This window comes from Etheostoma spectabile, chromosome 7, assembly GCF_008692095.1.
Source record: "Etheostoma spectabile isolate EspeVRDwgs_2016 chromosome 7, UIUC_Espe_1.0, whole genome shotgun sequence".
Lineage (NCBI taxonomy): Eukaryota > Metazoa > Chordata > Actinopteri > Perciformes > Percidae > Etheostoma > Etheostoma spectabile.
In genome coordinates this window covers 9,860,542-9,877,872 of record NC_045739.1, presented here as the reverse complement: position 1 = coordinate 9,877,872, position 17,331 = coordinate 9,860,542, and the positions used below count along the sequence as shown (strand labels likewise).

The 17,331-nt window shown below is 44.0% G+C and overlaps 1 protein-coding gene across 3 annotated transcripts in view; it reads left to right on the top strand.

Annotated features, from left to right (window-relative positions):
* rarga (retinoic acid receptor gamma a) overlaps positions 1-17,331 on the top strand; it is a 42,780-nt gene that overhangs the window by 12,250 nt on the left and 13,199 nt on the right. For 2 of the 3 annotated variants that reach the window (XM_032521106.1, XM_032521107.1), the window contains one exon: positions 716-1,078. In XM_032521106.1, coding sequence (XP_032376997.1) covers positions 910-1,078 — 169 coding nt within the window. In that variant the 5' untranslated portion in view covers positions 716-909. Of the gene's footprint in view, positions 1-715; positions 1,079-10,769; positions 11,340-17,331 lie in introns of those variants that run through there. The other variant, XM_032521108.1, reaches the window with a different exon arrangement.

Here is a 17,331-nt window from a genome sequence, read left to right as displayed (position 1 = left end):
CCCTCTACCCCCATCAACCCCCCCTCCCCCCCTTCTTCATGCTGGACCCCGTGTCTGGCCTCTGGTCCTTGGGGGAAAATGGCAGAGAGGCAGGCTGCTGTGCTAGGCTGGCAGCAGGAACAGAGGAGCTCTTTATAGTAGAGTTCTGCTGATTTAAATCATATGGCATAGCCTGGAATCACTGTAGAAGTCTGGAAGCTCTTCAAAACTGCAAGAACAAGAGCTCTCTCTCTTTCTCTCTCTCTCTTTTCCCATCCCTCCCTCCCACCCACTCTTCCTTCATATAACTTTTTCCAAACTTCTTTCTTATTTTCTTTTCCCCTCGCCCAGTCCCAGTTTTTCTGGCTTTTCTCTTACAGCTCACTCGTTATTTTTCTCTCACATCTTTAACTGTTTTGGTTCTCGACGTCCATCCTTACTTCCTCTTCACTTCCCATTCTCTCATACCTGTTGTTGGTACAAAGTTTGCACATCCTTCTTACATTAGATCCGTGGGTAAACTATTCTCCGTCCCAGAATGTAGATGGATCACAGTCTCAGAGTTGACGTGAGGTGAATTGTGTTTGTGGAATTTCTCATTGTGTTTGAGAGGATCTCAACACAAACCACTGATTGTATCATCATGTTCATACAAATCACAAACACTTATCATCATGTTTTATGTGGGTAATTTATTAGAAAGGAATAACAAATTTATCTGCCTTCTTTTCCCCAGAAAGCTAAATTGGATGACCCTTCTAAAGTGGAGTCACTAAAACCAGAGGCCTCATCATCACTCATCTGTTCCCCACATCCTGAGAGTCTTCAAAAGGACACAAATTTAAACTTTACCGGGGATTTCCAGGTGTTGTGACGGCCGTGTCTTTCACCCAGTGGCCTGCCGCGGACCCCTGGGTGTGCTCCGTTGCCATGGCTACCAACAGGGAACAGCAGGTGGGTCACATGACCGGCTTCCCACCTGCTGTCTACCCGTTTGCCTTCAACTCCATGAGAAGCCACTCCCCTTTCGACCTGCTGGCCAACAGCAGCCTGTTTGGAAGATTTGGTGCTGACCTGCCTAAAGAGATGGCCGCACTCTGTAAGTCATTTTCATTACTGTGTGCGTTTGACTTTTCCTCCCTCTCACGTATCATTTTCCCTTTCAACTCTTAGCTACATATATGGTCCATACCTTCATTATACAATTTGAACGTGCACTGGAAAGAGGAAAATACGGCTATTTAAATTGCACTTCATTATGTGTAATTTTGTGGAAATGGAAAACCTTAGAAGTCTGTTTGTGATATAGAACGAGTGGTATAAAAAATCCCCATAGAAACCATGAAGGAAAAGTCCACTTTCATCAATACAATGATTACTCTGCTCCTGTGGTTTCCGTATAGATGCTTGTAGATGGTGTGGTTGTGACCTCAAACTCTGGCTTGTGTGTGTGTGTGTGTGTGTGTGTGTGTGTGTGTGTGTGTGGTGTGTGTGGGTGTGGTGTGTGGTGTGTGTGTTGTGTGTGTGTGTCCGCGCCTCCCAACACTGTCCAATGACCACCATGTGTCATGTGTGTGGTGTGACACACAATCTAAAAATGTGTGTGTTTTGTGTTGTGAGTGTGCGTCGTGCGCGCTCTCACAGCGCCTTTGTGAAACAGGCAACCCACAAGTCTGCAATTAGAGAAAAAGCAACATTCTTTCAGTGTGAGGTGATGAGTGCTCTGAGCATCAACAAATATTTGAAAGACTTATCTGACTGTTTATTCAGAATAAGCATTGTGTGGCATCACCGTTTTGGAGAAAGAAAGGTGAGCTAAAGCAGCATGCTCCAGTAGTGTCAGACTAGTAGTTTCAATCCTGAGCACAGGGGGCACTGTTGTATGTTGAAGCAGTAAAATGGGATGATGCATGTAGCACAGAGCACAAAGAGGAGATTGTTGGCAATCCAGTGTGTTTTTCTGTCATGGAAAAACTGGCCAGATTACACACACACTGTGGACATACATTGTTGTTCAAAACACTTGCTAGTTTCTAAAGGCTATTTTTTAATCAGCATCATGATTCCAGGTCAAGGATTATCCTCAAATAAAGCCACGGCTGCATAATTTGCTGCAAAGAATGTCAGTGTGAGAGAAAGGTAAGAAAGAGAGAAAGTACAGAAGGACCACTTTCGTTAAGATTTGGGCTTGAGGTAAAGGTAAGCGGGAGTTATTTGAAATCGTAGCTGGGTGCACTGCTAAATGGGCAGCAGGTGTTGGTGGGTGGTAGGTGGTGGAGGGGCTATAACGGGTATGGGTGGCAACAGCTGAGTGCAGAGCCTGAAAGCCCCCAGCCTGTGTGTGCAATCCCCCTCTCTCCCCTACCACAGCATGCCTGAGCACCTCTCCAGCCTTTCAGCTGTCAATCACTACCTCACCCCCCCACCCCTCCCTCCCCCCTTCCTTCTCGCCGCTGCTGCCCACCTAATCCTCAAGGTATTTTCATCGAACCAGAGCAAGCGAGAAAGGGAGCGAGAGCACCTAGGGGTAATGTCCTAGTGTGGTGGAATCTAAGAACACACCCTGCTAGGAAAACACAGATACACACAGGCAAGCACACCACCAGAGACAGTTCCCTCTCTCTCTCTCTCGCTCTCTCAGTCTCTCAGTCTCTCACACACAGAGCACTTCTTTCATCTAAAAACTAGAAACATACCCCTGATGCGTAGTGAAATCCCACCGCACTGACAGATGGATTCTTTTGGTTTTTACACTGGCATGAGTTAAAACAAAAACAAGTATCAAAGCACAAACAGGCGCAGGCAACTACATGCACTGGGTCTCTGATGCATGACTGCTTGTACTGACACATCCACGCTGGCAGTAGTATCTTTCACAAGGGTTAAGGACTGCAATTATTCAGTTTAATTTCTGTGTCAGAGTTTAAACAAGGTTCGGGTCAAAGATTAAGTTAGGATCATAGTGACAATTAGTGTTGACTGAGCTTTATGTGTGTGCATTGACATTTTGCTTATTTCTACCTCTTTATTAGCTGATCAAATCAATGTTAGTATTGTCTAATATTATTTACTGTACACATTAGGATCAGCATTGTTATTTTTTCCCTAGGAGTCTCAAATCAGCAACAAAGTAAACTATTTCTGTCTTTTTGTACATAATCAATTACCTTAAAACAGGTATATCAGGAGCTGTGACTAATGACTTGTAATCAGTTCATAACTGTTTATTTGAGAATTTATTAACTTTATGTCATGAAATAGTGAAACATGCAAGATCTCAAAGCACAAGTAATGTCCTTGAAGTTCTTTATTTATTTTTTTATCGACTAATTGTTTCAGCACTAGACCTACCTAAAGGTTATGTATACTAAAGCTCTTTCAAAATACATTTGCATATCAGTGTAGGTTTCAGCCTGTGGATGTAAAATAATCAGCTGTTAGTATCGACTTTTAAAACATCCTTTTGATGTTTCCCTTGTCAAGCAATGTTACAAGTCAGTTTACTGACAGCAGTCTCATTCCCCCCTCTCTTAAAAATTAGCGGGGAACACAAAGGCCTTGGTTTGGACATTCCCCAGGCTGTATTTTTCTTCTCCTTCTACTTCTTCTCCAGGAGTTGGCTTAACAGGCCTGCTCATTGTTGTCAGGTCTGTCTGTAGATCAGAGTGAGAAAAAACCTTCCACATAAAGGGAGTAGCACTGCGGATATTTCTCTGTGTATGTGTGTTTGTGTGTGCAGTAAATAGAACTGCATTTTTGCCCGGCTTCAGAGCTCCGTGCGTAATTGTTGTTAGAAAGGTATCCCGGGTGACACCTACCTTTGTTGGGTGTGAATGCTGTGCCGACAGGTCAGAGCACCTCCCACAGCGGCGCTGTTCTTTGGCACCAGAGTGTCTTTGGAAATACCTGTTTTGCACAGAGATGGGAAGAGACAGGACAGGGGAGGGATGGCTGTGTTTGCACATGTAGAGATAGCAGGCGTTTCTTTAGTCTTAATGCATACATGAAGCAAGCAGACACAGAAAACCTTAGTGCTTCACTTTAGCGTTTAAGTCATGTGTGAATGAGGTTCACTGACCATGTGGGCGTGCTGCAAGACTCCCTCTTTACCACCCATATCTTTACAAATGTGCAAAGGCGTTTGTTCATCCATGAGAGGCTCTGACGGCTCTCTGTGCAGTATGTAGCAGAGGCCGTTATCAGTTGATCCCTGTCATTATGGGAGTCCTTCAAACAAACAGTTGGAAGCCCATTAAGGCCACTTACTATGTGATAACATCACCACTGAGCCCTGAAACACCTTTATAAGCTTTCACCAATCAGGGCCGGAGCCCTGGCCTTAAAGCCAGCCACAGGGATGTTTTGAAAAGCTAGTAGGTCATTTCCTTCAGCCCACATGGCTGGGACCAAAATCTGCAGTCCTTTGCTGGGCTCGGGCTTTCTACTCTGACCGTCATTTTGAGCTTTTTGCTGTCAGATGAGATGTTCAGCTGGGAATGTTTTCAGCTGCATCAATGTGGGATGAAATTAAAAGGATAGTTTTAATAGAAAGGAATAAATAACGTGTTGAAACTTGTGTAAAAGCTGCCTGAGTCTGCTCAGTTGTGCCTCCAATGGAGACAAAGTGAACAGCTGTTTATGTGAAGTGTGTGTTGGGCATGGATTTATATGACACACACACACACACACACACACACACACACACACACACACACATGCACAAACATTAGTACACTGGCTGCTAAGCATATATGCGTGTAATCTGTGTGCACACATGCACACACGCACATGCACACACACACACACAGACACACACACATACACATACACAAGAAAGTTATGTTGGCTTAAGGAGCTTGGGGAGTTGTGTAAAGGAGCCATTTTGGGGGGAAATGTGGTACGAAAAGGAATGTTAAAGCAAACCTTTAAATGGAGGAGAGGGACAGCAGGGAAGGATGTTGACAACTAGCAGAGTGAAACCCTCCCAACTGGATGCGAAACAGAGCACAAACATCATGTTTATTTTCTTAAAGATTGAAGTGTTGGGTTTCAGCACGGCCTTGATGGTGGTACTGTAGGTGGGTACGTGTCTGACTGGGAGGTTTGAATTTTGCATAACGTGTTTGCTTATGTGGGGTTACTGCATATTTGAGTGAAGGGAGGGAGGGAGTCAAAAGAGAAAGTGAGCTAGGTATGGATATGAAAATGATGAGCTCAGCCCTACTACCCATTATTTCCCTACAGACACAGAAAGACTCCAATCACAAATTTTTTCCCCGTCAAAGTATTTGGTCTTTACAAACCGTGATGTCACCTCTCTTTTAAACTTGTGAAAGGCCCTCTGAGACACCTGAGAGTTTTTTTTCTGTTTCGATTTTCTGTTGGCTCTCGAGGGTAAAGCCAACCTTTCTCAATCTCTGTGTGATTTACTAATCTCGGTTAGATTTATTGAAGGTGGAGAAAAATGGCCTGAACTAGGGGGGGAAACATTATAAACAAGGATTCCAAAGAATTTCAGAAAAAAATCAGGAATGAGAGACTCATATGTGGTCGTTGCATATGTATTATAATCATTGTAAATGCTAAATTAGAGCAGTGAAAGGGATTTTTAAAGATGCATGAGGTGTATTTTGAAACATATGAACAAAATTCCTCATCTCTGATTTTGCATGATCACCTGCCAATATTGTATTTCTTTCTTAACAACTCTAGCATCATCATGTTGTCCGAGCCTTTATCAAAACCATACAAAACATCAAGTCTGGATATGCTAAACTACAAATGAATCTCTATCCAGCAACAGTTTTGCATTTTCACATCACATTAAAGATAGTACTACATCAAACTAGGAAGCACCCAGTTATTACACTAGATCATTGTTAGCAGGTTTTAGTTTTGACCCCGCTGTTCAATGTTACAAGTGTCAAAACTTAATCTGGAAAAAAAGTGCCATTATAGACCCATCTGCTTGCTGGCATCTCTTCTCCTGTGACCATAATCTACACAGCACATCGGCAAGGCTAGAACTCATCATTTGTGTGTACTTGTGTGTAGTGCTGTTTGGCCACATCCTTGATCTATCAGTGAAACTGGAGCCTCCTCTGCTTTAATAAACAGCCCTGCATCATCTGACATCCCTGCTTTCATTTCCCTTGGCTACCGCTAGCCTCAAGATGACAGCTCTCTGAGGCGCTCCTCTTCTTTTTGGAAATCGATTCCCCTCACATCGTTCTTTTTCATAATTTTCAACCATTGCTTTCTGTGATTTATCAGATTAGGGGTGAACTGGCCAGAAAGACCCACTTTGTTTTTCCAGTCAAGTTAAAGCACACACTGAAGGAGTTTTTGTGCAACTGAGTGGAATATCTGCTCTTGCGATGAATATCCACCTAAACCATGTCGGCTTATGCACTCTTGAATTCCCTTGCTTTTCTTTCTCCTCTTTCTCTTCTTCTCCTTAGCCTTCACCTTGGATTTCCTCCGGTTATCCCTCTGTGCAAGTTGGAGCCAATTTGCCCTAAGTGCTGGAAACTTTCTGAAACTTTGTGTGTGTGTGTGTGTGTGTGGGTGGTGGTGTTTGTGTGTGTGTGTGTGTGTGTGTGTGTGTGTGTGTGTCGTGTGTGTGCTGTGTGTGTGTGTGTGTGTGTGTGTGTGTGTGTGTGTTGTGTGTGTGTGGGTGTGTGTGTGTGGTGTGTGTGTGTGTGTGTGTTGTGTGGTGTTGTGGTGTGGGGTGTGTGTGTGTGGTGTGTGTGTGTGTGTGCGCTAGCTTGTGCCTGCATGCTGTGTGTCTTGAAGTCAGCAATGGTTGCTGGTAAGGGAGGAGCCCCGAGTGTACTACAGCTCTGACACGATGATAGATGAAGATAAAGAGGCTACCATCAAAAATGGGAGGGGTCTGTTTTTAGATGTGCCTTGTGGGCACGTGCAAGATGAAACTGCGCGCAATGGCGAGAAAAGAGGGTATGGGCGTGGGAGGGCATACGTGCACAGGGCAGGCTGAGAACGAGATGGGGGGATTTCATATTTTTGGCCACACAACTGAAAGATCTTTCTTTTTTTCCCACAAAACACGGGTAGCAAAATGTCATGACAGTGCAGATAGAGAGAGACTGAGAGAGAGAAAGACAGAGAGTGAAAAAGACTTTGCTGAAAGATGGCCAAGACTGATAGTGCTCTGAAAAGTAGCTCTGTTAGGTCTTTGGTGGGACCAGCATGGCCGCCGCTAATAAAAGAGCTCTCTCATAAATTATGGCTCACCTACCTGACATCCCTCCTCAGTGACACATCAGGTATCTTCTAGAGATATATAGTGAGAGGGTGAAATAAATGAGTGGTTAAGATTACATGTCTTGTCAGAGTTAAACGTGTAAAACCTACGGCTGGTGGAGACGTTGGATGTGATGAGTAAGAACACTAGGATTGTGGACTGTTTTTTCTAACAAACATAACAGCCCACTGTAAATTATAAGGACACTACTATGTTTAATGAGTTCATAAATGAAAATGATGGAAAATGTTTTGTGGGTCCATGGACCTCAGTGTGTGTGTGGTGTGTGTGTGGGGGTGGTGTGGTGTGTGTGTGTGTGTGTGTTGTGTGTTGTGTGTGGTGTGTGTGTGTGTGTGTGTGTGTGTGGTGTGTGTGTGTGTGTGTGTGTGTGGTGGTGTGTGTGGTGTGTGTTGTGTGTGTGTGTGTGTGTGTGTGTGTGTGTGTGTGTGCTGTGTGTGTGTTGTTTGGTGTGTGTGTGTCGTGATTGGTGTGTGCGTGTGTGCGTGGCGGCACACGTGAGTGTGTTTGTGCGTGGGTGAATGAATGGAGTGATGGGAGTAACCTGAATCTAGCTGAGTGGGAGGGGCTCTGAACTGGTGTTCAGTGCATCATCACGTCAATCTGTTTCAGCACGTCCAAACAACATGTTCACATCGGCATGAAAAAGCTCTACATTCCTTTCAAAATCACCATGCTGCATTTAGCGCATAGGCATTTAAAAACAAGTCTTTATTGCCTCACACACCACTGTGTTGTTGACTGCTTGGCTGGAACCTGAATGACTGTATACAGAGGAAGTGGCAACAGTGTGTTGTATACGTCTTATCTGTAATCGGCATCAGAACGTCAGACAGTAGTAAAGCTCGATTTTCCTGGGCCCTGGCCCCCGTGGAGCTATAAGCAGTCTGAGACCAGCTGACTGACTGACCCCATCTACTGTATAGATAAAGAGATGAAACATCATATCACAAAAGAAACATTTCACAATTTTAAATGCCTGTAGACGTCTGGTCTAATCAGTGCAATTAAACATGATTGAAACAGCAGTCAAAAAATGACCAGTGAGTTGGCAGACTCTGAAAATGGAATATTTCCAAAACCAGAACAAAGCAGAGAACGTTTTCAGCTAAAACAACTCAGCGTTAGGAAAATAATGGCTATAGGAAAAATTGATGAAATGGGGAGAGTATTTGCCGAAACAGGGGGGGGGGGTTGGGGGGGGGGGGGGGGGGGGGGAAATTAAGGAAAGCGATGGAGAGAATTGTGAGCCAGAGAGCGAAGAACGAAGGAGGGAGGGCAGGATAAGTTTGGGGGGGAAAGTTAGTGGCCCAGTGGGGGTTTCTTCTAGAGTTCAACCTCTCTGGCTAGGGAAGGAAGGGGAGGAGGGAGAGGAGGAAGGGTAGGCAGGGACCGGCCTGGGTCAGCAACAGTATGGAGTATGTGTAGATTAGATGTCTAAACTCACTCCGCAAACCCTCTGAAGCGCTGGAAGACTCTCAGCGCACAGTGCTGGATGCCAATAAGTGAAGAACCTGGGGTTAGTGGTCTGAATTATAGTCTCAAACACAGTAAAAAAGAAATGTCAAAACCAGAAGAGAATCGGTTAAGGTCCATAAATCTCCCCAAAAAATATTATATATTATAAATCGATTGTGTTGTGGCTCGCCGGTCCAGAGAGCAGCCCTGGCAAACAACACTGATGTTACAAAGAATATTTGCACTCCAGGGGATAAGCCAGTTTTTAGTTTCCAGGATGCAGTTTGAAACTAGCAGCAAAAAAATCAACAACACAAAAAACAGGAAACGGAGGAAAGACGAGTGTGAGAAGAATGCTTGTTGATCATAAAAATGTTACTCGTGACAGTAATGATTTAATCTGAAATGCATCCAGATCAGGACTTTTTGGAATTACTGTGTAAATGGGAGGAAAGGAAGAGTTGTTTTTAACAACAAACTGTTAGCAGGAGCATCTTTGATAGATAACAGTTTGTTATCTGCCCTCACTGTTCTATTCTTGCTGTCATAAAGCTTCCTCTTTATGACCCGACAGCTGTTTGAAGAAACACATAAAAACTACTGATGTTAACTGTTTGATGCAACAAAAGAGCTGTTAAATGTGTGCCTGTGTGTATACAAGGAGTATCAGCCTGCATGAGTGTATGACTGCTTGAGTGTGCAAGCTTAAAAAAATAAACAAGAGATCTCAACTGAAGTAAAAGCTTTTATGTCAATAAACAATTCAATCAAAATCTTTGAAATTAGCCCAAAATGTCAAAGCATGGTTTCTTTCATGAGACAGGAAAAAGAGTGAAGTGTGAGACAGACGAGGAGGGAGGGAGGGGAGGAGGGAGGGCACTGTGTGTTTATGGAGAGCGTAGCCAGCAGCACAGATTGACAGGAAATGTTGTCTTTTTTGCCTGCTGGGCTGTACCACTTATACTTGTCTGACAGGGGGGAGATGAATGTGCATGACACGCAGACGAAAGCCATTCTATTATCATATATCTCCCATTGTATCAAGTTGTTTGCTTTAGCTCAGCTAGGGTCTATCCGTCTGCTGAGCAACAGTTAGGCCCAGTGACAGGCTTTTTTATTGACCGCGGACCGCCTATTGAATTCCTTTGATTTACCGTCACTGTGAGGGCAGTGCTATGTTTTAAATTGAATTATTTCAGCAATACACAGAACAGTCTGTGATTAAGAAGACTGAATGTGGAAGGCTCAATGATACATTCAGGTGGCACATTAAAATTCATTACTCGTACAACCTTATCACATCTGCATCCTTGCGTCTCTCTGTATTTCTTCGCAATAGTCGCTCAGAGATAAATCACAAACAAGGTCAAGAGAACCTGTGAGAAGTGTGTCCAGCACATGGTGTGTTTGTATACTGGGGGTATTTGTCTGTGTAAATGCTCTGCAGGGATTGAGCAAGGCAGCCCTCATTCATCACTGTTAAAGCACTTCCAGAGGGAGAGACAGAAAGAACTGCCCATCCTCTGTTCCCTCAAACACACAGAGAAGAGGGAGGGATTTACCCTGGCATCTGGTTTCTGGGTTCAACCACAGCACAATGTTCTTTCAAATGTTCTCTCTCTCTCGCTCTCTTTCTCACCCACACATACTCACCCAGCCAGTGGCTGGACTTTAATATGGTTATGATTAGAGACGGGGGCTCAGAGAAGGTAGGGGAGGTGGGCTCATATTTACTGCAGTGGAATTGGGGGAGGTGCAATGGAAAGACAGACAGAGACAGAGACAGGGACCAGATCTGAATGGGACACAAGGGGAGGGGGGCTGTTTGTTTGCTCTCTGGGCTGACATATAAAACACAAAAGCAGCATGGACAAAACGCAAAAGAAGAATAAGAATAGAGTTTTATCCTTTAACCAGATCAGTTCTTCCTCCAGTGCAGGCTCTGCTTGTCGGCCCCCTCTCCCTCCCTTCTCCCCCCTCCTCCTGGGTCCCTCTCTCTAGCCCTTCCTCTATTGCATTCTCTCTCTCTCTCTCCACCCCCTCTCAGAGCGTCATGCCGAGGCAGTTGGTTCGCTCCGCCGTGTCCGGGGCTCAGCTAGAGCTGTGAGAGGCTGTTATTTAGGTCTGTTACAGCAGACAGAGAGCAGCTCACCCAAGGGCAGGGGGAGAGTAGAGAGTCAGTCACGCTCAGCTCAGCTCAGCTCAGCCAGGCAGGAACCAGATCTGCATTCCAGCTGAGAGGGAAAGAGGGGAAATCCAGCCTCGGCAGGAAAGGGCAGCAGAGAGAGTGACAGCGAGAGATAAGTGCAGGCAGGGAAGGGAAGGTAGAAGATCCAGCTAGCTAGTGCTGCTGTTTGTTGTTGTCACTGCTCCAGTGGGTGACGTGAGCAGTGGAAGCAGGGGAGAAGACTGAGACAGTCAAGACTGAGGGCTTGTAGTGATTGTTGCTGAGGGCTGGGGGGGTGGGGTGCCATGTTCGACTGTATGGAGGCTCTGGGTATGGGCCCCCGTCAGCTCTATGATGTCACCAGCCGCGGTGCATGCATGCTGCGGAAGGCGAGCCCCTTCTTTGCGGGGCTGGACCCCTTCGCTTGGACAGGCAGTGCCAGCGTTCAGTGTAAGTGGCATTTCTTGTATGACACAACCATGGCTATCTCTCTCTCTCTCTCTCTCTCGCTTTCTCTCTCTCTCTCTCTCTCTCTTATTCCTCGCTTGCTTACCCCTCAGGGCTCGACCAAGGGGGCTGCTATCAGGGGCACAGGAAAAGACTGGGACAGTCTCTTCTCCTCTCCTCTCCCCCTCACTGCCCACAGCCAGTTTAAGCTGCTCAGCCATCTGAAAAAAACTCTATGATATGATGTGTGTGTGTGTCTGTGTGTGTCTGTGTCTGTGTCTGTGTGTTGATGTTTGACTTGTGGGTTTGAGCCTATGGAGTCAAGTTTCAGTGACACTGTGTTGCCACCTGAGGTTTGACCTTGCCAGGTGCTATATACTAAAAAAAATACTACGAGTATGAACAGTTGAAAGAAAGAGAGAAAGAGGTGTGTGTGACAAGTATCGGGAAACACTGATGCTTTGGATACCAAAACAGGTTTAGTTAATCCATCTGTCTACATGTGGGTTTGACTCTACAAGTTTGTTTTTTGTTGTATTTATCATAAAAATGTATTGACAAATATAGCTTGTGTAATATTACAAATGTTTTGCCTGATGAAGTCCTCATAAGTCAGAGGTTTGCTTATGCTTCTGGATACAAAATGGCTAATGATATTCCTCTGGAGCTATGAATTAATAAGTTGATGAATTATTTAATGGATAAATTAATAAATTAGAAATATAGAATGCATACACAGTCTAAAAAAAAAAGCTGATGGATATTCTGGCCAATTTTCTTTTCTCTCTTTTCCTCTGTCAGACTCATTTTTCCTCACCCGTCTTCCACCTCTGACTTTAGACAACGCTCTGACTCAAACAACAGGCCTGTCTCTGGACAGACAAAACTGGGGTCCATTTCCATACACTTCCAGGGGGCCCCTACTGCTGTGAGAGAGCGTGTGAGAGTGGAAAAGGAGTGGGGGGGTGTATGCACGGCATGGTGGGAGAAGTGTGGAGGGATCCAAGCCAGATATGACAGTGTAAAAACAATCAAGAATACAAAAATAGATAGAGCGGTGGGATAAACAACTAACCTGTTTTCTTGCTTTTGTAAAGAGTTTTGAAATTGTTTCTGATTATTTTTGTTATTATTCTGTTTGTTCATCCTCCTACTTTTTGTTCCTTTTAACTGTCTCTCAGGGGGGGAGTCATCTGTCTTCATTAATCGTGAAGACACCAGCGTTTCAGTGGCTGTCATGCACACTGGCTGAGCTTTAATGAAGACAGATGCCCTGTCAGTGGAGGCCGAGGCTGGAGGGGGGGAGGGGGGGCACACCAGTTAGCCCAGCCTGCTCTGCTTAGCTAGAGGAGCCCTGATGATGACAAGTGGAGATTTGTTTATTTAATCAATCAGACTTCTATGGCCTCTCCTGTTAACCTATTCACACACATGCATACATTTGAAAATTAGGCCTCCAGATTCCAGAAGTACATTTTTCTTTTGAGTCTTTGTTACAGAAAAATCAAAAAGATAAAAAAACTCCTGAGAAGCTGCCCTGGGGGTAAGGGAGCTGAGTCTAGCAGAGCAAAGTGGAAGCTGGTGTGGTGTACTGTTTCAAGCCCTCTGTGCCCAATAACCTTTGTAAACAAGGCAGCCCTATCCCCACATGAGGAGCCATAATGTCTCTCTTTGCTGAAGTAGTTGCCCCTCATTGTCCTCATCAATGAGGCTGATGAATTGATGTTTAAGTCTGATATCTCATTAAGCCAGTCCAGCTGCACAACAGAGGGACCTGTCTGGCTCCTAATGTCACGCTCACGAGCACGCTCTCTGCACACCAAAATAACCACCGGGTTTGTAAAGAGTTACCTGGCCATTGCATGATACTCAACTCTTAATTACTTTGGTCAAACTTGGTCAAACCAAATACTTTGGTGTTTTTTCCTTGTAAAAATAACAATAATTGTGGGAAAATATGCGCTTCGAGGTGAATTTCAGGAAAACAACTTTATCTTAAAATGGTCAGTATTTCTTTGATAATCTGTGGAAAATGCAGTTTAAAATGTTTGTCCTCCTAAATCTTACACAAAATGAGATTCTATTGTCTCTGCAGTAAATCTCCTGGGGTGATAAGTGTCACTGTTGTTAGCCCAGGACAGTTGTAGGACTTTAAAAGTGTGTGGTCAGTTTTCCTGTTTTTGTTCACCAGTGGGAGACCTCAATGTCAGAGGTTAGTGAGAGGCTACGGCCTGGCCAATGTCAGATCTACACCATGTGTGGCGGCCTTGTCAGCTTGCTGAAAAGGAGACCCTTTCAACCAGCTTGGCTTGTGTAATGCTCTTAAGTGCCTTATACCACGAAGCTGGTACTACATCTGAGCTGCCCTGTGAGTAAGGATAATGGACACTGATTTAGTCATACGTCAATGAGAACTGAATTAGTCAACTGCCAGGGAAGCCATTTCAGAGAGCCCGTGCAGACTGATCCCTTCTCTGTCAATGTTAATTTGCTTAGAAGAATGAGGCAATTATGCTTAGCAGTTCTCCAGGGTCAGAAGAAGGGGAAGTGTGTTTTTTTTCACTAAATCACACTCATAGCTAGATCTTTTAGAACACTGTTTGAATATTAATTGTGATTCTTGCAAGTGATAAAAACAAGAGAGTAACATGGCAGTAACAGATTGCTAAAATGATCCATCACCATGTGTGTAGTCACACACAGGCACACACACCTCTTTGTTTTCCCTTAATATGCTGTTCAAATGTGAATTGAGGAGCTAATTGAAATGGGGGAATATCTAGGCAGCAATGGCAGAGAAATAAGAGCTTCCTGTGACCGTTGGCACATTCTGGCCCCCGATCATTTTCTTCCTGATGGAAGTCCGCAGTTATTTAATTATAATTACAAAAGATTCAATTAAAAGATTAGAATGCCTGAGGGGGCAGAACTCAGAATTTTGTGTGTGTGTGTGTGTGTGTGTGTGTGTGTGTGTGTGTGTGTGTGTGTGTGCGTGTGAATAAAGGAGACTTATAGTACAATGGTTGCAGTTTTAATGAGGACTTGTCAGTTCTGTTATATATACATAAACCTTGTTGATCCTTTCAAGATAATGTCAAATGAATGGCTGAAGTTAAAAGGCTTAAGTAGTCAGCTGGTCCAAGGTCACTCAGTTGTAATTGATATGACATCAGGAAAGACCTTTATGCCAATGCAACTAAATCAGCTGTTTGCAGTAGAAAATCATTTTTAAGTTAAATGTACAGAACACAAAAGCATGAGATTAATCTTTTCTGTTTTTTAACTCCAAGCTTTAATGGAAAAAGCACCATATTTTAGAGTGCAGTTAGTGGATGAAGGGCCCCTACTTTGCTAAGCTGCTCTCTAGGGAAAGGTTGATTACTATGGTTGTATACTGTAAGTGTAGGTGTTTGTTTGTACGTGTGTGTGTGTGTATGTGCATGGGCTGATACATGTATGCAGCTATGTGTGCTTGTGTATACTATATGTATGTCTTGATAACATTCTATTTTGTAGAAGCTCAGGCAGCTCTTTTTGTTGTATTCACACTAGCACTCTGCAATGACAATAAATTTAATCTGAATCTATAATATTAGATAAAGTTTCATTTGGCAAGAAGGCAAATTCATGCTAACTCCATAATAGTTAATATAATTTCTGTGTCACATTACATTACAACATGGAAAAGATGTTCATAGCATGAATCCATTATTAGTATAAGGACTACTTGTGTTGCAATATCACACCACCTTGCTAACAGATCTGTCTCAGCTCTGCAGTAATAGCTGAGCCCATTAATAGGCAGTGCCTATAAATAAACAGTTTCAATCCCTGCAGTTGCTTAAAGTTATTTCCACAACCTGCATTTTCATGTGTGATTTTGCATATATATGAGCGTGTCAACCTGTGCTTGCGTGTGTGGCGTCTGTATGTGAACTCTTATATGTCAATGTATGTAGTGTTTACGTGCCTGTTTGGCTGAGTTTGGTCACACAGACTGCTGTGTCAAATCTAGAGACAGACAATGTACCAGGCTGGATTCCACAGACCTGTGTTAGAATCCAGCTCTACTCTAATAGCAGTTTATAGCCTCAGCAGCGTCAGTCAAACTGCTGTAAATAAAACCCATCAACCACCATGTGGAAGCTGAATCTACATGACTTACTGTCCATCTTTGTTACATTTTTCACAAGAGTGCTAACACTTACGCTAAAACATTACGAGGAATGCTGCTCAGGCTGTTATGAAACAACTGGGCCAACAGTTTGCCCCTTTGTATCAGCAGAGTATAAAATGTGACTTTTGAAAGTTCTTTCACAATAGTTTGCTGGTCACTGAGGTATTGTGGCTGCCCACTCTAACACCAATGTCTGGCTGCTGTTATTGTAGCAGTTTACTGACAACAGCTCTTTGGCTGCCAGGCACATTTTCCCTTGTACTAAGGTGTGGGCAATTGACAGGCAATGTGTGTATGTGTGTGCACCTTGGCGTTTGTGTGTGCATGTTGTACACAGGCATGCTCCTGTGAGAGTTTATTTAACTGGTGAGCACGCAATGTACTGTTGCGCATGTGTTTTTGTGTATAGTATATATAGGAGTGTGTGTATGTCAGCTAGCTTGGAGCCATGTGTGAGTGGAGAATGAAGATAGCAGTTCTGTTACCACCATGTTATTGACTGACGGCTTGGCTCGAGTGTTGCTAGGGGCTCACTGTTATGAGAAGCGGAGGGCTTGGACAGCCAAGCCAGGACTAAAAACCCAGACGAGCCTGACTGTCCTCCCTCTGTGTATGTGTGAATGGGCTGTGTTTACGCAGCAGACAGTGTTTGGCAGGGAGTGGTGGGCGTCTGGTGTAGTACAGCTATTATCTGGGCTCACGGATGGAGAGTGATGGTAGAGAAGTTAGCCAAGTGAGGGAGGCCCGCTGCCGTTGTTTTCACTTGAATATTAGTCAAATCCTGCCAATGTGCATATGGGCACCTACCTTGACCACTTTTCTGGTCAATGGTGTATGTAGCTAACATTAGTTCATATGTGTTTGTGTATGTTTTGCCTGTGATCAATGAATGTGTGTGTGTGTGTGTGTGTGTGTGTGTGTGTGTGTGTGTGTGTGTGTGTGTGTGTGTGTGTGTGTGTGTGTGAGAGAGACATTTTACTAGTAAAACATAGTAAACATAAATTTCAGTGGATAACACACACACAGTGTGCTTCTGTGTTTGCTCACTGACTATGTTTACACGCACACATGAAACCAGGGTATTGGGAGAAATCAGGTTAAGACAGGAAACAGGAGCGTGTGTTCATGAAAACTTTACATACAGCTGGTCAATTATTAGATTTCTCTCCAACCTACTGTCCTATTTTTGAAGACTCTCAAAAGGTAGTCTACTCTACAGCTGTGGAAACAGATTTTGGATGTATTTATTTTGTATACAAGGATGCATAGTTATAGGAATGACCCTTCCTTTCATCCAACTGCATTGCATTTACAGTGCTATTTTTCTTGTGCTGGCTCTTTGTCATGTTCATGTGTTGTTTGCCAGATAACTGAAGTGCGTGTAAACCCCCTTACTGTTCAGTGGAGCCCTGTAGTAAATGTGTTGCTCTGACTCTGACACAAGAAGTGCATTATCACTTTCATACATGGCACACAGTCATGAGCAGGCATGCATAGACACAAAGAAAAAAAATCACAAGCTCTTCAGGGGCTGCAAACTATACGGCCATGTCTACACTGTAGCATGATCTCTGATCATTTGAGAGCCGGCTGTAGTCATCCTGTCAGTAAGCCTGGATTTCTCAGCTCCTTTTCCATTGTTTGAGCACCTCACATTTACCAGAAAACACTGAGAGTAAACCAGCCAGACAGACAGACAGACAGCCAGTTAGACAGGAAGCAATCAGCAAAGGAGTTAGGGGTTGCTTGGGATGATTTATGCCTTGTTCAGGAATGTTGAATGAGTTCAAGGTGCACTTCTGTTATGGGAACTTACTG